The sequence below is a fragment of the Maylandia zebra genome, linkage group LG19 (genome assembly GCF_041146795.1).
Source record: "Maylandia zebra isolate NMK-2024a linkage group LG19, Mzebra_GT3a, whole genome shotgun sequence".
Taxonomy (NCBI): Eukaryota; Metazoa; Chordata; class Actinopteri; order Cichliformes; family Cichlidae; genus Maylandia; species Maylandia zebra.
In genome coordinates, this window is record NC_135185.1 from 9,039,511 (window position 1) to 9,060,737 (window position 21,227).

A 21,227-nucleotide genomic window follows, 5' to 3' on the forward strand; every position below is an offset into this window, starting at 1 on the left:
GGATGGCCTGGATTTCAGCCATTCAAAGATCAAATATAACGTCCCAGAACACTCCAGCTCACAGGTTAGTCTGCTCCAAGCATTTACACAAAGGTCAGTCTGCTGTTGTAGTTAATGCGTCATTTTTCATAACATAATTGGTGATATAGGTTACAAGCAAGTCTGGCGCTGAACAGAAATTGTCACGCTATGCTCCTTTATTTATTGTGCATAAATAGTGACTTGTCCTGACACAATATTGCGTTTCGCCTCTGTTATTATGGTACATTGACAAAAACATATACTTTTATTCACAGGATAAAACAGGTTTTTGTATCACTAATTGCCCAGTGCGATTACAGCATACAGTATTATTGTCACTGCTACATTTCTGTGATGGGTACCAGAAATTATTTCCACTACTGATTAATTACCGTTGAGCTCAAAGGTCCTATTAATAAACGGTTAACGAATGTGTATTTATGACGACGATTTGTGAGACTGGTAAACTTATGATAGGTACGATGGTCTTTCGTTCTACACGGTGCATTTCAAGGTCCTGTACCCATCCGTCGGTAAACTGTACCTGGGCTTGTTGCAGTGACCTGAAGTTACTAAACTTCATGAGTGTGTGCACTCACTCCAAGAACCGTATAATTATAAATATGCATATAAATATGCTAGGATGAGATAGCTGACTTCATCTAACTAGCAAATGTTGTCCAGGCTACGTTGGTGATACAGTTTTTTTTTAATATGTATGATATTTTTGTCATGCGATTTTAAAGCTGGTCCTACAACCGCATCCAAGAATAACATGCAGCTTATCTCAGAACTGTCGGTGAAAATTATTCTTGGAGCTAGGTTTAATTGAGCTGCATTTTAAAGAGGTGCAATTTCACAATTTGTGTATATTTTCTAAGTTCACTATTTTGTCATGTGTTGAGAAAAACACAGATTTTAAAATTACATGGTCTAATATTTACATTTAGCATATAACTGCAACATGCTTTTTTTCGGGGGGTTTTTAAAGACTCGAAAGGACTTGAAATTCAAAGTTTCAGACTTGTGACTTGACTCGGACTTTTACACCAGTGACTTGAGACTCGACTCGGACTTGCCTGACATTACTTGAGACTTGACTTGAGACTTGAGGATAAAGACTTGAGACTTACTTGAGACTTGCAAAACAATGACTTGGTCCCACCTCTGGATAACAGCTGTGATTGGACTGTAGCGTCTAAATTATTTGAGAGAACGTGTTTATTTTGAAAGGTGTGACCGGAAGTGCGGGTGTCGCGTGCGGCATTGACACTAACGGATCGCCGCTCTGATCAGTCCGGTCCCGGTCGTCCCGTTTCCTCGCTGCGGGGGAGGACTACGATGCGGAACGGCGGCCCGGAACAGCGCAGAACCGAACCAGGACCGTGCTCACGGAACACCCGGTCCGGCCCGGCTCTGAAGGCATGGCGGCGCAGAGCAGCCGCTGAGAGCCGCAGCTAGCCGGCGGCTAACGGCGCGATGGCCGCGGACGGAACGATCCGCAGCCGCATCAGGAGCCTGCTGCGCTCCCCGTCCATCAAACTGCGGCGGAGTGGCACCGGCGCGCGGCACAGGCGCGAGCTCAGCGACAAGGTGCGCGCGACTGACACACACACGGAACCTATTGTGTTTCTGCTGGAGTCTGGTGGTTTTATTGTTTAATTGTTTCTAACTGATAAATAGAGCTTATTCTAACTGACATTAGCTGTCGTCTGTTTTTATTGAATTTTTTAAAATTGATTGTTTAAAATTCAACATTTTTATTTTCTCATCATTGCTGTTATCGGTGCAAAACACACACCTGAACTGGTCTGTGTGGAAAATAAGGACCCTCCCTGATGACCTTTCCTCTGATGGTCCTCATAAAGACCTTTGACTGGTCCTCATTTTGTTCTCAGATGCCAAACACTGTGCTAAACAGGCTCTCTGTTTCTGCAGATGTCCTCACGTTGTTCTCACTGTATGGAGCAGTCTTTGGTTCAAAGTGCCTCCTCCTCCTCCTCCTTTGTAAATATGGGCCTTGCTGTCTGAAAGCATTTTTGTGCACCAAACCATCCTGAATCACAAGATTTGTGCTGTAGACTTGTGCGGACGCTCACATTGTGAGAACCTGTCTGTCCCGTCCAGCTGGTCTATCACCTGCGGGCCCCTTCATCTGTTAGCAGCTTCACTTCCCACAATCCTTTGTGTGCCTGCTGATTTACTGGGACACGCCCCACCTGTTCTGGTCATGTTGTGGGAACGCATACTTGTTCACACAACTGCATTGTGGGGACTTTGCCGTTTGTCCCCATTGAAATGGAGAGCAGAGACTCAGCAGTTAGGCTGTTTGTGCTCCTTGGAGACGATCTTTGTTATGGGGACATTGCAGCCCAGTTTGGGCTTCACATTAGAATCATGTCGTGTTAATGCAGTGGTGTCCAGGCTGAGCTCAGCGGCCCTTTCAGAGGCTTATTAGTGTCAGCAGTAAAGTTTACTGGATGGATACACGCACATCCATGGCGTTTAATGGAAGACTAAAAGTTTCTGAGCACAGGCAGGAGTGAGAAGCAGTTGTAGATAAACTGAAATTACACATTAAAACAATATGAGCTCAAACCGAAAGACTGTGGCACCTTTGAGCCACTCGGATGCGAGCCTTTCCTGTCGGCAAGCTCGTCACGTCTCTGACGACTGACGCAGCGTCTCACTGTTCCTGAGTAGTTTCTCCTGAATCGCCATTCAGAGGCAAAGAAAATCACTTGCTACTTGCCTGGCGAGCGGCGTCCTGCAGACTCGCGTGATGATTCATCCTCGTGGTTTCTTTTAATCTGATTGGACGGTTTGGAGGAAAGCGTTCGTGCTGAGCTGAGAGGGCCAAAAACTGTGAAATCATGAATAGAGTTTGGTGCAGGGGGAGGGGAGTCATGTGAGGAGGACACACACACACACACACACACACTCTCTCTCTCTCTCTCTGTGCTGTTAGTTTAGCATCTGGCCGCTCAGCAGTCAGACTGAGCAGCAGGACATTTTCTGGCAGCATGGAGGCAGAAGTAAGTGTGTGTGTGTGTGTGTGAGAGAGAGAGAGAGAGACTCGGTCTCTGTGCGTTGACGCTGGCGCTCCTCTCTGACCTCTGACCTGCCTAATTTCAGTCTGTCAGTGATCAGTGATCTGATCAATAATCTGATCACTGAAGGCTCTCTGCAGAGCAGTGCTGCTTTTGTTGTGAACAGAAACAGCTTTGTGTGTGTCCCAAAGCATCATGTGAGCTGTAGTGTTTAAATCAGCAGGTGGGGCCTGCCGCTCGCGGCGCTGTCACTCCTGTGAAAGAAAGATCAACACGAACACATTCGCAGGAGTTAACCTGTCACGTTCTGGCCTTTGCCCTTCAGGTGACCTTGGAGAAGGTTCTGGGAATCACAGCACCAGGGAACCGAGCGCTGGCCTGTGACCCCCGGAGTGGACTGGTGGCGTATCCAGCAGGGTGAGAGAGCACTGAGGGCTAATGGGAAAACGGTGACTTTAGTTATGCCAAATTTGGGTTTTTTTCTGTCACAGCTGATGATGATGAAATGATATGATGATGGTAGTCATGGCGATGGCTGACCTGACGAAGATGAGGTCATATACAATAAAAAAGAATAGAATAGCGCTTTAAGCCCTCGGAGAGGTCCCCTCAGGAAAACTGTTCACGTGTGTTTTTTTTACCGGGTTGATGTCGTCCATCCTCCACCCCTCCTGCCACTCCTCCACGTCTCTCCGAGTTGTACAGTTGGCTGTCTCGAGGTACAAAGGAAGAGGCTCCTGCTCCTGAGGAGGAGGAGGAGGAGCCAGCCTGATCAGGCTGTTAGGCTGTTCCTCCAGCTGGTGTTACTGGTGTGTTTCAAATGACTCCTTCATAATAAATACAAGCATCACACTGCTTATTCTTATTGCGTATTTATGAACGTTTATCAAACATGATGTAAAAATCTACATTTGAAAATATTCAGTCAGCCATCAAAAACAAATGTGACTGAAAATAACACGACAGCTGAGAAAAGCAGATGCACTTCGTTTCCGTTGTTCCTGCTCCAGGTGCAGGAGTCACGTTTATGAGTGACGGATGGTGCTGCCTCCGCCTCCTGGCCCCGGATAAACGGAAGAAGATGGATGTTATTATCTATCTGTCTTACTCAGGAAGCCTACAGTGGCTGAGTCTCAGGGACTAAACTCCTTCAGCTCATTTTTGTAGCACGATTTTATTTCATAAACATATTTATTCACGAAGATTAAGGATGCAGGAATTCCCGTCATTTAAACACAGGCGCAAACACTGAAGCCTAGACCGGAGTCATTTTCCAAAATTCATCAACAGTGCTGCACGCCACCAACAACTCCACATTTAGTACCTGCCTGCAGCTCCACAGGACTCCGCCCAGCAGCACCTGTCATAAACTCTTCATGTTCTGTGTCATGATTTACTTTTCCTGCCACATGTGCCACAAACCACCTCGGCTGCTTACGATCACATATTATCAAATGTCAGTCAGCTCAGGTGAGCCGTGGCGCATCTATGCAGCCTTATGTTGCATATCATTGTGACAGGTGGAAGAAGTATTTTTCACAATAAATAAGTTACTTTATGCTGTGTTCCTCTTAACGATTAAATTCAAATTCACCCCAAATGACTAAAATGCTGATATTTCAATAAGAGCAGACACACAGAAGAAACAGTCAGTTTGAGATGATCCAGATGATCCTCAGGTGAAACGATCCACTAGCGCAGTGAGGTCATTAACACACGTTTAACAGCTGCTGAGACACGAACAGACTAAAGGAGGCGGTCAGTGTGAGGGGAGAGCTCTGAAAACACTTTTATCATCATCATCATCATTATTGCTTGTTGTTATAGATGGCAGATCTTAGAAGCAGACACAGCGTTCACACTGAAACGAGCTCACATGTTTATCTGCACTCAGTAAACTGCAGTAAGGTTAACGTGTTCATCCAGATCCTTCTCAGGGGGGTGGAGCCTATCCCAGAAACAACAGTCTCAGCATGTGATTGGATAGTGGGAAGTCTCATCTCAATCTGTGACTTAGCCGATGACATGCACACTAACTCATTTTAGGATTTAGACGTATGTCTGAAACCACGATCAGAAGACCTCGGCAGACGGCGATGAGCCTGTACAAGTGGGTGGAGCTGAGCAGCGGCGACGCCGTGTGAAACAAAACAGAGACGCATTTTAGTCACAAAAGAACCCAGAAAAACTTCCTTTATGAGAACAATCACAGGTCAGAGGTCACGGTGCTCTGTGAGTCGGAGTCCAGAGGAATGATGGGAATGTCACCGGGGGTCTGGGAAGGCGTCCAGTTTCCAGGATTTTATGCTGTGCAATCAGCCGCAGGCACGGGAGGAGGGGCTGCTGATTGGTCCATTTGTGTGGAGCTGCGCTTTCAGGTCACGGCTGACGAAGCGCCGTTTAAACACAGTGACAGGAAGTGGGTCAGTGCAGCGGCGGCGTGAATATGGGTTAATGTGAGGGAGTGCATGAAGGCCGGCGGCACTACAGAAGAAGAACACGCAGTTTGATTCTCTGCATCCACAGTACTGTGTTACTGCAGCTTGTACTGCGTTACTGCAGCTTGTACTGTGTTACTCCAGCTTGTACTGTGTTACTGCAGAATGTACTGCGTTACTGCAGCTTGTACTGTGTTACTGCAGAATGTACTGCGTTACTGCAGAATGTACTGTGTTACTGCAGAATGTACTGCGTTACTGCAGAATGTACTGCGTTATTGCAGAATATACTGCGTTACTGTAGCTTGTACTGTGTTACTGCAGAATGTACTGTTACTGCAGAATGTACTGCGTTACTGCAGAAATTACTGCGTTACTGCAGCTTGTACTGTGTTACTGCAGAATGTACTGTTACTGCAGAATGTACTGTGTTACTGCAGAATGTACTGCGTTACTGCAGAAATTACTGCGTTACTGCAGCTTGTACTGTGTTACTGCAGAATGTACTGGTACTGCAGAATGTACTGTGTTACTGCAGAATGTACTGTTACTGCAGAATGTACTGTTACTGCAGAATATACTGTGTTACTGCAGAATGTACTGCGTTACTGCAGAAATTACTGCGTTACTGCAGCTTGTACTGCGTTACTGCAGCTTGTACTGCGTTACTGCAGCTTGTACTGTGTTACTGCAGAAATTACTGCATTACTGCAGAATGTACTGCGTTACTGCTCGCCCACGTACGTCTACTGATTAAACCCAGTTGCTTGGTGCTGTGTGTGGGCGTGGCCACACTGCCACGGCTAACAGCTACACAGCTAACGAGTACACGAAGGCTAAAAAATGTCCATCAGCATCTCCCATGAACCTCCTACATGTTTCCATGACGATAAACTAAATAAACGCTCTCTGCCGCATCAAGCGCTGCCACCATCAGGCCACACTGAGAACTGCAGCAGCTTCACTGAGGTTTAACTGTCTTTATGTCCTCCTCTATCTGTGAAGGAGGCGCAGTCGACTCTGTGTGTGTGTGTGTGTGTGTGTGTGAGAGAGGAAGACTGTAACTGGCTGCTGATTCAGCGGCTTCCAGATGAACAGTCAGCAGCACGACATGTTTATCTGCACACACACACACACACACACACACACACACACACACACACACACACTCACTAGCAGGTCCGGATCCGCCTCAGCAACAAAGCTGTTTTGCTTTGATGAACTGATCCGACCAATAAGGCGTCAGCGGGTAGTTGTTCGTGGCTGCTCCTTTAATCTGCTGCAGGCTTCACAGCTGATCTCACACACACACAGACTCACACACAGACAGACACATGTATAATCCCTGTGTGTGTGTGAGTCATCTAGCTGTGTGTGTGTGTGAGCTCTCCTGGCTCTGTGTTACAGCTCACTCGTTGATCTCAGGTCTGTTTCAGAGCAGCCGTCTGCACGTGCTCATTGGCTCTCTGTGGGTTCCACAGTGACTCTACCTGCCGCTGACGTCCGCTGCACCCTGGTGACCTCTTCAGGGTCAAGTTTAGGTGAACATGGAGCTTTTTATAAACACGGGTGACGTGTTTGGAAGCATGAGGTCCTGATGGGGTCTCTGTGGATCTGCTGGATGAAGGCTGAGCTCGGACGCACACAGTCACCAAACAGACGCACATTAGAGCTGCTCTGTTTTACAGGGGAGGTCAGGCAGGTCCACACTGCCTTCGTGTCCTGTGGGAGAATTGAGTGCTCTGCAGTGTGACTGCAGGTGTGTGACCCACATCCATGAGTTTCATTTACAGAGTGTGTGTGTGAACGCTAAGGGTGGTGTGTGCGTGAGGGCGTGTTTATGGATGTCAAGTCTGCACAGCAGGTCTGACCGCCATCTTTAAACCTTCTCTGAAGCCATGCTGACACAGTCCTGTGTGTGAGCTGTGGGCAACCGCTCCCACACAGGTACCATCCAATCGGAAGAAGAGCTGTTCACATGTGAGCTCTTCACACAGGTGTGCCCTGAACACAAACCGCACAGACAAAAGTGTTTTCAGTGAACGCAGACAGAAGCTCAGACGGCTGACAGAGGGGGCGTGAGTGAGGGGAGGAGAATCAAACCTGCTGTTGCAGGTAACCGTGCACGGTAAAATTGATGCTTCTGAGTAACCACAGGTGCAGGGGGGGGGGCACTGAGTCTCATTTATTTAACATGAACATAAAGAGAACCACGGCGGGGGGGTTGACATAAACAATGGTCTGAGATAGTCACAGGGAGGAAACACCTGCACAGGTGTCTCAGGACTTGTACCGCCCACTTACTGCAGCACGCTGACCATCTCTGTTCATCAGCTGACAGGAAACAAAGCTGTTTACAGCAGGTGTGGTTTCCATGGCTACCTGTTCACAGGTTGTAGTAGTCTCCTCAGGATCATTGGCTGTATCCCAATTCAGGGTCTGCAGCCTCAACGGTCCTCAAGGGCCGCGTACTCAAAGACCGCTGAGGCCGGAAGTGCGAGGCTTGTGAAATGGGACGGTCTAGCCTCCGTCGCGCTGCCCAGGTTGCCTAGCAACCATGATAGCTGGAAACGTGTGGTTGACAGAAATGAACGAGAACACATTTTGTTCGTTTGTTTGTTTCTACGTGAGCTTTGTGTGATTTAATAAGTATCTGAGGCTGAGACCACAAGACTGTAAATCATGATTGTTGGGCTTCATTTCTGTACTGAACAGTCATTTAAGATTAGCTAGTACATAACAATTAGCTGATGTCGTTCATGAGACTAAAGTCAGTGTAAATATGAGATGGCCAATATTATAGTTATTATATTAAATCATTATTAGTTATTACAGCAGTGAGTTTGAACTCTGTGTCAAATACTGAGCTTCAGTAAAGATTTAAGTTGCAGTTATTTATATTTCCTGTCACCTTAAATCTTCACTCAAAGACACTCAAGTATCTTTGACAGTGTATCTATAGATGTATTATATATATAAGAGACAAATGTCGTTCCTTCAGTATGCTGGCATTACTAAATTTGGCTCAATGCTTACATACATGTGTAAAAAGGAAATGTACGAGCTGTGATAACTGTGTCTGATAGAATGAAGAGTAGACTGATGTATGAAATATTCCTTTATTGGGTGAGAAAATCAGACCATGTCATAACTGCTTTAAGTCACACAGAATAGATATCAGAGCCTTAAACAGGCTGACTTCTGCTAAATGGGTCAAACTGGGCAGAAAGTCTACAAACACATAACATCCTTACAGAATATGATGTAACACTATAGATCAACTTAGCTCAGAATATATAAAGCATATAAACAATTACAGCAATATGATGCAACACACACAGCAGTGCTACTAATCCAAAATACTCAAAGCTTCATAGAACTGAAACAAACATTTATTTTTAGCTCCATTCTGCTGCTGATACATACTTTAGGTTTCTGAACATTAAACTTGTTGCTGCCTTTCATAGTGTGTAACTTGAAGGCCCTGAGTACTTTCTCCCACACTGAAAACACTGGAATGATCAAATTATTTGAACATTACCTAATAAGACTGATTCAGGACAGACAATTAGTTATTCTAAACTTTCCTAGCAGTCCTTCACAAACAGGGAACAGTCTGTCTATTCTCTCCATCTGTCAGCTGCTGCTGGCTCTTCCTCCTCCTCTTCCTCACACACTGCTGAGTTTTTCCTGGTGTATCATCAGGGGTGCAAAGCCTCACAGATGATGTGCAGCAGTGGGTCCCTCAGTCTGTCATCACTCTGGACACTTGCAGTTGTCACACATGGAAATCAAATGTGTGATAAGCTGCAGGATTCAAACACAAGTGTGACTTATAAACACATGTTCATACTTTTATTCCACAATCAGAGAGAAAGAAACAGAGAGAGAGTGCAGGACAGACAGACAGGTGACAGTCTCAGGTGTATACACTGCTACACAACAGCACCAGAGAAGGAGGATTTAGTGTTTGTGTCATTATGAGTGCTAAACAAGAAGAGTTCCCAGATGGTACAGTAGACACATGTGTGACTGCTGTGATTAAAGCATCTTTCTTTCAGCTTAACGAGTGAACCGTCAGCTCGTTCAAACACACGTTAAAGTCCGTTTGGCTCGACACCACCGAACAGAGGCAGCAATATAACATAGCTAACATTAACAGTGCAGTGAATCCTGCTTGTGCCGTGATATTCAGGACTGCAAACCGAGCAGCATCACTGACTTTCAGCTTGTTGTGTTTGTGGATATATGACTGACTTTAATTATCCACATTCTCTGTAAGATTAAGGTCGACTATTGTATTATTATATTTTAATAGCTTTAAAAGCAAGTAAAAGCTGAACGTACAACCATCACTAATGGCAAATAACTTTGCCGACATGTGGCCAACAGTAATGTTTTAATGTTCCTCATTATTAAACATTTTCACATAAATAAGTGACATAATATTCACTACTTACTTTTGAAAGTTTACTCTTCGGCTGCTCCGCTTCTGCCGTCTGCGGCAAAATTATCCACACCGACTGCCGCGCTATGAATTGTGGGATATATGGGACCGCGAAGTCTACGCCGCCACATCCTTAAAATTCAGGGAAATGAAGGACGCATTTGAGGGCCGCATTTCGAGCAGCCTTTGAATTGGGACAGCTTTCGGCGCGCCACTGTGCCTTAAACCCTGGATTGGGATGCAGCCATAAACTGCTTATTGTTTCAGGGTTTTTAATCTCCCAGAATGCTCTGCTCCTTCTTCTTCTTGGTGAATTTTGCTTTAGAAACAGAATCGACGTGGGATTGTTGCTTGTGCCTGACTCCGTCTGCAGCTTCCTGCTAACGCTTGAAGTGGGGAAACTTGGGAGGTTTTTACTTTGAAAACCTGGCATTGCTGAGCATCCTGTTTATTTTATAAAATTCAGTCTGACCTTTTGTTTTGCAAAATTCACATATTTAAGGCATGTTGGTAACAGCCAATAGCTAACTGAAAGCTTTTATTTTGAAACTGTGAGATTTTCCTCCATCTCCAAAAGTTGATTCTGTTCATCTGGATGTTTTCAGTGGGAGAAACGTTTCGTCACTCATCCAGGTGACTTCTTCAGTCTCAGCTGACTGCAGGTTTCCACAATCTTATAAACAGGACATTTGCATAATGACATTGTTCCTTCAGTGGGCTGGTTTCAATAGTTCATCCTATTGCCCCATCCTCGGGCAATCTGGTCATTAAGTCTGATGTCACTAGCCGTGTCTTGGCCTAAACTCCGCTGCAGGTCCATATATCAAACGATCACTATGGCAGTGGTCCCCAACCTTTTTTGCGCCACGGACCGGTTTATGCCCGACAATATTTTCACGGACCGGCCTTTAAGGTGTCGCGGATAAATACAACAAAATAAAACTAGTACCGGTACCGAAAAAAAGAAGATTTATTCATAACACACGTGAAAAGACCAAGGAAAGCCGAGTAAACGATAAAAATGATAACAAAATAACGCTGAAAACCGATAAAAACCCTGAAAACTATACATTTCACACCTGAGCCTCAACTCTCGCAGCCCGGTACCAAACAACTCACAGACCGGTACCGGTCCGAGGCCCGGGGGTTGGGGACTGCTGCACTATGGTATTATGAGAGTTGAAAAACTGTCTAAAGTCTTTCATCTTTAATAAAATGATCAGCGTTCTGCTCTACCAGGTGTAACAATTGAGTTTAACATCCAGGCATCAATGAAAACGGAATTTATGACATTTAACGGAGTTAGAAGTTAGCAGGAAGTTAGCTCACTAGCTTCTATCTAACTACAATATAGCATGTCCTGACTGCGGGGTTTTGGAAACAAATTCAAACGTACAGCTCTGTTATCACTTCCAACATAAATGAAGACAGAAAACTAAACAGCAGTGACGTTTGTAGGGTTACTGAAGTTAGGCTAGCTGGTATATAATGATGTGCTACGTGACCGCTAGCGACACAGCTATGTTAGCATAATATAAACAAGCTAACTTTTTTTCCACTCGATAAAAGTTAACGTGAGTGTTCTCGGTGGTCAGGAACAAATGTAATCGCATGGCAGGATGCTGTAAAAGGGACCAAACTTCAGCCAGGAGAACAACTGAGAAAATCCATCCACAATACGAGGTTAGTCATTCATATACTGCTGCATGGGCTGGGCTGTAGTTACATCCTAAGGTTTTAAAAACTGAGCTTAAATAAATGATTAGCGGTAATAAAAGCCGAGGGAGGTCAACGGTGATCACTGACTGTTTTAGGAGCTTTTTGAGATTAAATAGAAGAAAATACATAACATTAAACATGTTAACAACACAAAAGCCATATTAAACGCAGACTACTTTAGGCCCGGAAGTAGGATTCGTCACGTCATCACTTAACAATCGGATTGAAGGAAAACCGTCCCAGGTCTTTTATTTTGGAAACCAGACAACTTTCTCTGCCTTCCTGTTAGGGCTGCCACGATTAGTCGAATAGTCACGACTAATTTAATAGTCGACGCATCGTTTGAAGCTTTGTAAGAACCTCAAAGACGCAGGAATAAGTAGTAGGATTTAAGAGTGTAATAACGGACTGAAACAGAAGATGGCAGCACTGCATGTACAAGGATGCCAGCTGCCGTTAAACCCCGAAGAAGAAGAAGAAGCTGTGTCCCAGAATTCATAGCGCAGCCCAGCTCAGTTTCCAACAATGGCGGCAGCTAATTAGTTTTAATATTACTCTTATTATTCTTTCTGGGTCACAAAATAAACGTTTAACATATTTTCAGGCGAGAATGTAGCTGTGTAAACCTCAAATATCTGCTCAATTTGTCAAGACACCACATATTTTCAAAAGCGCTCCGATGTTTTCGGAGACGTCTGTTACCCACTAGCTCGATAGCTAGCCGGGGGCAAGGCTCACTAGAGCCGTGAGAACACCGGACTCCCAGCAAATCGTTTTCAAACCCACCGCCGTCTTTCACTATTCAGGTTAAACATGATATATAAGTCACTTAGATAACTTAAAAATGTTATTGTTTGGCTTTATTTAGTATTTTATTTGTTCCTGAGTAAATCGGTTTGGCTGAGATTAAAGTTATAGTTTTTACACAGCTGAATAAACAGCTGATTATCAGAAGTGTGAGATGCTCCAGAATTTACTCCGGTGTCCTGTTATACTTTAGATAGCAAGGAGTTTATTAAACTTCACCGAAACAATCTGCAAATTTCATTAAAATTTAATAAACTATCATCTTGTCTTTATTTTTAGTTAGCACAGACCTTAAACACTTAAAGCTGTAAGCTAATAATAGTTATATAAGAGCAGATGCTGCTGGTGCAATAAGCTGTACGTTTTACATTCAATGAATGATGATCTGATTAGTCGACTAATCGCAAAATTAATCGGTGACTAGTCGACTATCAAAATAATCGTTTGTGGCAGCCCTACTTCCTGTGAATGAGTGTTTTGATCATGTTACCTGGCCGTGTCATTGCAGGTGTGTGGTCGTGCTGCTGAATCCACGGAAGAACAAACAGCATCACATCTTCAACAGCTCCAGGTAAGACTCCAGCAGCCAATCAGATCACACTTCTTGTCTGCTTCTGTAAGGAAAACATGGAATAAAGACCGTTTCCTGTTACAGGAAGGCAATCACGACGCTGGCATTTTCGCCGGACGGGAAGTATGTGGTCACAGGAGAGGTAAGCATGCCACGACAGCGCTCAGGTGTTCACCTGGTGCCTCAGGTGAGAGATGATGCTTATTTTTTTCCTTCTTGTCTTCCACAGAGTGGTCACATGCCGGCGGTCCGGGTCTGGGAGGTATCAGAGTGCATTCAGGTGTGCGAGCTGCAGGAACATAAATATGGCATTGCGTGCGTGGCGTTCTCTCCAAATGGGAAGTACATTGTCAGCGTGGGCTACCAGCACGACATGGTGGTCAACGTATGGAACTGGAAGGTGATGGAGGCGTGGCCGAGTGCACCTGAGAGATGCCACCTGAGAAAAGGTCTTCGTGCTCACCTGCTGCTGTCTGTCCGTTTCAGAAAAACGTAGTCGTGGCGTCCAATAAGGTGTCCAGCAAAGTGACCGCCGTCTCCTTCTCGGATGACAGCTCCTACTTCGTTACCGCTGGAAACCGACACGTCAAGTTCTGGTACCTGGACCACGCCAAGACCTGCAAGGTTCCCGCGTGACCGCCCACCTAAAGATTGATTGGCTGGGACTTCCTGTGCGGTTACTGATGGTTTCTGTGTCTGCAGGTGAACGCCACCGTGCCCTTGCTCGGGCGCTCGGGACTGCTCGGCGAGCTGAGGAATAACTTCTTCAGTGATGTGGCGTGTGGGCGGGGCAGACAAGCCGCCTCCACCTTCTGCATCACCTCCTCCGGCCTGCTGTGCGAGTTCAACGACCGGCGGCTCCTCGACAAGTGGGTGGAGTTAAGGGTGAGTGCGTGCAGCCTGATAGCAGGCGTCTACACAGTGGTCGCGTGATGTCACTGTTTCTGCTCTAATGCTCTGCTTCCTCCTCTGCTTCCTGCGCAGAGGGTCGACTCTGTCGCCGTAAGTCCTCGTCCCACCTCAGCCCGCCGCGAATACATCCCACACACACACGCCGCCACCAAACGTGTTTACGTTGTTTCATTTCAAACTCTGCCCTTCACCACAGCTCCTCCCACCACAGCAGCTGACTGTGTGACATCATTATTAATCACAATGTTCATTTGCTATCGATCCTCTCTGACACGGCGCCGTGGCGGCTGAATGGCGAGGAGCGATTTTTACAGCAGTAAAACGTTTCTGGTGACAAAGATCAGACACACCCACTCCCTTCATCTCACCCTCATTGGTCAATTTCAAACGAGGTCCACGTTTAACTACCTCATGGCTATAACATCACCACACCCACTCTGGCACGTTACCCTCTCCATCGCAGCACCGTCCTGCACTGCAGTAGTATCAGCACTTTAGCGTTAGTACTGCAGTATTACTGCATTCTGTCACAGCTCAGGTGGAGGTGCGTGTACTTACCTGTCCGTGTGTCCTCAGACGTCTCAGGCCACCTGTCTGTGTGTCACTGATGACTTCATCTTCTGTGGCTGCTCCGATGGGACGGTTCGAGCCTTCAGCCCCGCCAACCTGCACTTCCTGTGCACCCTGCCCCGGCCACACTGCCTTGGCGTTGATGTCGCCAGTATGGTGGAAGCCAGGTAACACACACCTGTACCTTATTTTACTACAGCTTACTGTAGTCGGTATGTAGCCCCACTATAGTGCACGTTAGCCCGTAGTAGTCGTCACTGAGAATGCCGTCGCCATGTTTAGCTGACAAACACGTGTCAGAGGTCACATGGCGCCAGTCTGCACATCTTTGTTTAAACACAGAACAGGAAACCTGGTTTTTACTTAGAGCTCAGCTGATCGTGGAAACAGTTTCCATGGAAACCGCAGCTCTCATTGTTCTTCCTCTTTGTCTTCATCAGTCAGCTGTTCTCCTGCAGGCCGGAGTCTCGTTACCCAGACACCGTGGCAGTGACCTACGACCCCGCCAATCGCTGGCTGTCATGTGTCTACAACGACCACAGCGTTTATGTTTGGGACATCCGCGATCTCCGTGACCCCCGCAAGGCGGGAAAACTTTACTCCGCCCTCTATCACTCATCCTGTGTGTGGAGCCTGGAGGTCAGTGTGCTGGTTTTACTGATGTAATGGGGCCTTGCTCATACATTGAAACCGTGGGGGCGTAACAGTGTGTCATCGATGTCTGTGTTTGTGAGGATATTTTGTGTGGTTAAACCTGTTGTTACTGACCTTGGTTTTAAGTTGGACAGTGATTTTAAATTGGACAACCAAATCAGAGCAGTGGTGAAGTCCAGTTTTTATCATTTAAGGCGACTGGCAAGAGTAAAATCTTTTCTTTCGAGGCAGCACCTTGAAACAGTGATCCATGCTTTCATTTCTTCTCGCCTGGACGACTGTAACTCACTTTATGTGGGGGTCAGTCAGTTGTTGCTCTCACGTCTGCAGCTGGTTCAAAATGCGGCTGCACGAATCCTAACAGGAACTCGAAAAAGAGAGCATATAACCCCCGTGCTAGCCTCTCTGCACTGGCTGCCTGTGTCTTTTAGAGTTCATTTTAAAATTCTTATGTTTGTTTTTAAATGCCTTCGCAGTCTTGCCCCGCCCTACCTATTTGAGCTTCTTCATCCCCACACACCCTGTCGGTCTCTCAGGTCAGCTGACCAGCTGCTCCTGGAGGTACCGAGATCCAGGAGGAAGCTCAGAGGGGGCGGGGCCTTCTCTATTGTGGCTCCAAAATTATGGAATAATTTGCCCTTGCACGTTAGAGAGGCCCCTTCACTGTCCACTTTTAAATCACGTCTTAAAACCCACTTTTATTCCTTGGCTTTTAACCTCAGTGAGACTTAGTTTCTCTTTTAATTGAAGTAGTTATTTAATTAATGATTTCACTCTTTTTTTATTTGTTTTTTATTTATATCTCATGTAATTTTATTTTACAGTTCCAATGTACAGCACTTTGTGTCAGCTGTGGTTGTTTTAAAGTGCTTTATAAATAAAGTTGATGATGATGATGGTTCTCAGACCGTCAGCAGCTCAGACTCGGCTACTCGTTGTGTAGTTTTGTGTCGGACGTGTTCATACTGCCAAACAAAGCTAACGAGTGTGCTACGTCACAAACAGAGCACAGCCTGGCCTCGGTCACGCCCTCCCGACAGGTTAAAGTTTATAGACGTGTGTCGTGAAGCTCAGCGTCTGAGGGGAAACGGGTACAGGTGTGGTGCACAGGTGTGAGCTCTAACCTCGGTAAAATTTTACTCTCCAACCACACTCTGAGCTCTGTGAGTAAATCATCCACCAGGCGGGGATTACTCTGCCTCCAGCTGTGCCGCCTCCACCCAACAGCAGGACCCAGAGTTTGGACAGTAATCCAAACTCTGGATTACTGTGCGTACAAAGTCTGCTAACCTGTGTCTCACCTGTAACTGTTGTGCAGATGTACCCCGAGGGTGGAGGAGAAAAAGGAGGAGGTGGTAAAACGTGCCTTCCCCGCGGCTCCTTCCTGTCCTGCTCCTCAGATAACACCATCCGACTGTGGAGCATTGACGGGCACAGCGCCCTCCACAGGAACATCCTGAGCAATGTAGGACAGCACGCACCTGCACATCGTACACCTACACCTGTGCTACACTGACCTATGGCCTCTGTCCCCGCAGGACCTGCAGAAGGTCGTGTACGTGGACGACAACGTAACTGGCCTCCTGGACACAGAGAGCGTCAGCATTGCTGCGGGTACGGAGAAGGCGGGGTCATCGGTGACAGAGGGGCAGCAGGTGGACCAGAGCAGAGCGGGCATTAGGACCCTGAGAGTCAGCCCCGATGGACATCACCTGGCCTCTGGAGATCGCACAGGGATCCTCAGGTGAGTGGAGGTGGGCAGGTCGCCACGGAAAAGGTGCGTGTGCGTTGGTGTGACGTTGGTGTGACGTCGGTGTGTTTTAGGATCCACGACCTAGACTGCATGGAGGAAATTCTGAACGTTCAGGCTCACGACTCCGACATCCTCTGCCTCGAGTTCTCCAAACCGGACACAGGTGAGAAACCATCCCAGACCAGTGCGGGAACACAACGCAGCGCTGGAAACAGTTCAGTTTTTGAAGACAGTTTAAATATATCCTAAAGAAAAGATATAAATACTTTAAAGATATTTTCACTCTGTGAAACTAACGCTGTGCTATAAACCCAACATCCGTTTTTATTCCCTGATGGAAAACTAAAATATTCCATCACCGCTCTTATTTTGAAATGGGTTTTATTCATAGCTTTATTGTGAAAAATGTTCTCCTCATGCTAATGAAGCCTTGAATGTACAGCCAACGATTACTGAAAGGACCCCTTAAAGAAGGGGTTCCAACTCCAGGCCTCGAGGGCCGGTGTCCTGCAGGTTTTAGATCTCACCCTGGGTCAACACACCTGAGTCCAGCCTCTGGACACGAGGTCATTCAGCCATTTAAATCAGCTGTGCTGAATCAGGGACGCGTCTGCAGGACACCGGCACTCGAGGCCTGGAGATGGAGATGGACACCCCTGCCATAAAGGGAGGAAACGTAGACGCTTACGATACCTGACATTATCCCCGCCCCTCCCCCTGCTGGTTTGACTTGATTTTGAAGGTCAGAGCTCAGTCTTACAGATTAGTTGTCCTCTGACTCGAGGTCCTTTGTTTCTCTTCCTCTTGGAAAACAAAAAGCTCGTCCTTTTTGCTGAGTCGACATCTCTTTACAGGAAGTGATGCCACTGGAGCTTGTTAAATTGGTATGTGTGTAATTATGTGTTTCTGTGGTTGTGAGTGTTCCTTTCTGACTTACAGCCGGCTCCGTCTGTGGTTTTCAGTCATTTTGGACCGTTGGTGTCCCTGCAGAGAGAATTTCCTGTGTTCCACCACATAAACCTGCAACATCCAACTAGCAAGACTGACCTCAGATTTTCAAAATAAAAGTACTTGTGTTTCTGTAAATTGGCCCTTATTTTCAGGACGCGTAAAAGTGAGGTCATTTTGCTGTGTGTTTGGTTTTACACCATTTTCTGTTTTGTGTGAAAGGACGCTCTAAAGTTATAAAGAGAGTGGGAGAGTTTTATCTGTGAGAAGAGCTGCTGACATAAGCTAATGTAGTTAAAGTCAGCCGTGTGCTTCCATGATTTACACCCACACGGTGCTCGTTATAACTGACTTTACCATCGCGAGCGGCTAAAAGCAGACGCTAACGTGGTGCAGTGGTGGCTGGGCCGCAGCGTATGCGTTATTTTTGTGCCACTATTCTGAGCGCATGTAAAAAAAAAAATTTGCAGGTGCACACACGTACACACACAATGTGTTGCTCGCGCTCTCAACATTTCTGCCCGTATGCGCTCAACTCTTTCTCTACACCGTTATATTTGTGCCACAAAACCAGCCAATCACAGACTTGGATGCAAAAAAATCTGAGAAAATCAAAACAAAAGGGTTGAGCACGCACAGGCAGAAATGTTGAGAGCGCGAGCAACACATTGCGAGCAGGCGCAAATGCAAAAACTGAGCGAGAGGGGCTGCTGTTGTGTGTGTGTGTGTGTGTGTGTGTGTGTGTGTGTGTGTGTGTGTGTGTGTGTGTATAATAGCAAACACTGAAATACAGTTTTTGCACGCAGCAATGAATTTTATTCACTCAAATTCTTTTCTTTGCTGAAAATAAATTTCTCCTCAAAATGCAACACTTGCACCTGCAAACTTTTTTTTACGTGCACTCAGAATAGTGGCACAAAAATAACGCCATAGCAGCGCCGTGCTGGCCTTCAGACATGTCTTCATCCTCCTCCAGAGGTTCATTAGATTATTGGAGTCACACAGATGAAGCCACAGCTGTGTGTGTGTGTGTGTGTGTGTGCGTGCACCCGCCTTGGCGGTTTGTGGGGACTCTATTTTTGACTGCAGCGAGGCATTGGGGGAGGGGGCGGGGCTCTTTTGTGCTTTGAGTCAGCTGATTACAGCAGGTCCTTTTAACACCGAGATAAATATCAGCGTGAAAATGTTCACTCAGACTTCCTATTGGCTTGTGTGATGTGATGTCAGACAAGGAGAAACGCAGGTTAGCGATAAAGGGCTAACGTTTCCCTCAGCTTTGTCTTGTAGGCGTTACGGCGATCAGACCGTTCACCGTTGTGACACTTAAGGGCGTTTAAAGAGAACGTTGGTCCAACCACATTTACGCGTCTCTCTCAGGTCTCCAGTTATTGGCCACGGCCGGCCGGGACCGTCTGATCCACGTCCTGGATGTGGGCAGAGATTACAGCCTGGTTCAGACTCTGGATGAGCACTCGTCCTCCATCACTGCCGTCAGATTTGCTGGTACTGTCTGACCTTTGACCTCTTTTACCCTCTACCCCTTGCTGCTGTAAGTTTGCTGCTAGCGTCTAACCTGTGATGTTCTTCTTCCTGTCTGTCAGCCAATGAGGGGAAGGTAAGGATGATCAGCTGCGGCGCCGATAAGAGTGTCTACTTTCGCACGGCTCAGCAGGTGAGACAGAGGCCCGTGTGAGTACACATTAGTACTTCTGAACATATTAATAGTACCTGTAGCGGAGTAATAGTACTGCTGAGTGTCGCGCTCGTGGCTCCGTCACTGATCCGAGGTCAGTTGAATGCAGTTTTCGTTCACGTGTTTCCAGGTGAAATGATGTAAAATAAACTCCTTCTGGTACTTCGTGGTCATGTGGTGCTTCCTCTTCTCTCTGCTCCTCCTCAGACAGGGGAGGGATTGGAGTTCACGCGGACGCATCACGCCGTCAGGAAGACGACGCTGTACGACATGGACGTCGAGCCGACCGGGACGTACGCAGCGGTGGGCTGTCAGGACCGCAGCATCAGGTAACGGCCGACCGATGAAAGGTTGTGACCAACTACAACTCCCATGATGCAGTCTGCCTGCAGGCGTCCAGTCAGTGATCAGCAGAAGCCGTTTCAAAGCTGGAACTGAAAAGTGACTAGCAATCAGCCAATCAGACGCTGGATGAGCCTGGACTTTAATCCACCTTTAGCTCAGATCAGTCAGATTACCCAGCAGCCAGTGGGAGTAGCAGGATTAACCACCTCCTCCTTCTCTCTGGGTTCTTTCTTCCTTCTGTATGTTTACAGCACCTTCCAAAGTATTTCACATTAAAAGCAGCAAACCCAGAGAAGCAGAAACCAAATGACTTTCACATTAAAAGCCCCACTTTTAGGGGAAAGGCTTCATGTATTGATTATCTATCAGTGGGGACGATCCGACCAGTCATGCTGCCCCCTGCACTGGTGTTTCCTGTTCCTGTGAATGGTTTTGATGGGATTAGTTCAGAGTTGACTTGTTCAACCTTCTGCAGCTCCAAACGGAAGCGTTTCTCAGCTTCGAGCTGGTTTTCTGAACATACCTGCGCGTTGTGGATGTAAACACATGAATGTGTACAAATACACACGGGTGTATCACATGTTTGTTTGGATTTAAACCTTTACTGGCGCTCCCATTCACTGCCATGCAAACTTCCGGCAGCTTCCTTCCTGCTTTAAGGTGCGTTGCTGCCACCTTATGGCTGTAAGTGTCATTACTGCATTTCGTTGCCCTGTACCTGTGCATGTGCAATGACAATAAAGTTGAATTCTATTCTATTCTATTACATCCAGGAAGTAGTTTTATTTTTCTGGTGAGGTCTGTGGCAGCTGGTCTCCGGTCGCTTCATCCCCTCACTTCCTGTCTGTGGATCATGTTTTTAGTTTGTAAATACTGCTGCCGATGATGATGATAATCACGATGATGGTGGAGTGCTGTGTCTCACCCTGCAGGATCTTTAACATCAGTAACGGGAAACAGAAGAAGCTCTACAAAGGCTCTCAGGGCGAAGACGGGACGCTCATTAAGGTCAGAAAGGTGTGGGTACCATGATGATGTTTCCATGGGAACAGGGACATACAATAACCGACTCCTCTTGCGTCCTCAGGTGCAGATAGACCCGTCGGGGCTCTTCATCGCCACCTCCTGCTCAGACAAGAACATTGGCATCTTCGACCTGTACTCAGGAGAGTGCGTGGCCACCATGTTCGGACACTCGGGTCAGTCGCCGTCAGTTACAGACACGATTAATGACCGCTGACAGCAGAGCCAGTTCTTTCAAAGCTTTATTTAAAACCAGAGCTTTTACACACGGCTGTG

The 21,227-nt window shown here is 46.6% G+C and overlaps 1 protein-coding gene across 4 annotated transcripts in view; it reads left to right on the forward strand.

Annotated features, from left to right (window-relative positions):
* The first annotated feature begins 1,266 nt into the window (after nt 1–1,266).
* mapkbp1 (mitogen-activated protein kinase binding protein 1) overlaps nt 1,267–21,227 on the forward strand; it is a 31,530-nt gene continuing 11,569 nt past the window's right edge. For 3 of the 4 annotated variants that reach the window (XM_023153616.3, XM_004569901.3, XM_023153617.3), the window contains exons 1-18: nt 1,267–1,614; nt 3,397–3,488; nt 12,991–13,053; nt 13,138–13,195; nt 13,283–13,453; nt 13,540–13,677; nt 13,756–13,938; nt 14,038–14,055; nt 14,542–14,702; nt 14,976–15,174; nt 16,508–16,654; nt 16,728–16,933; nt 17,014–17,105; nt 19,268–19,393; nt 19,492–19,562; nt 19,791–19,912; nt 20,861–20,936; nt 21,016–21,127. In XM_023153616.3, coding sequence (XP_023009384.1) covers nt 1,501–1,614; nt 3,397–3,488; nt 12,991–13,053; nt 13,138–13,195; nt 13,283–13,453; nt 13,540–13,677; nt 13,756–13,938; nt 14,038–14,055; nt 14,542–14,702; nt 14,976–15,174; nt 16,508–16,654; nt 16,728–16,933; nt 17,014–17,105; nt 19,268–19,393; nt 19,492–19,562; nt 19,791–19,912; nt 20,861–20,936; nt 21,016–21,127 — 2,149 coding nt within the window. In that variant the 5' untranslated portion in view covers nt 1,267–1,500. The remainder of the gene's footprint in view (nt 1,615–3,396; nt 3,489–12,990; nt 13,054–13,137; nt 13,196–13,282; nt 13,454–13,539; nt 13,678–13,755; nt 13,939–14,037; nt 14,056–14,541; nt 14,703–14,975; nt 15,175–16,507; nt 16,655–16,727; nt 16,934–17,013; nt 17,106–19,267; nt 19,394–19,491; nt 19,563–19,790; nt 19,913–20,860; nt 20,937–21,015; nt 21,128–21,227) is intronic. The other variant, XM_004569902.3, reaches the window with a different exon arrangement.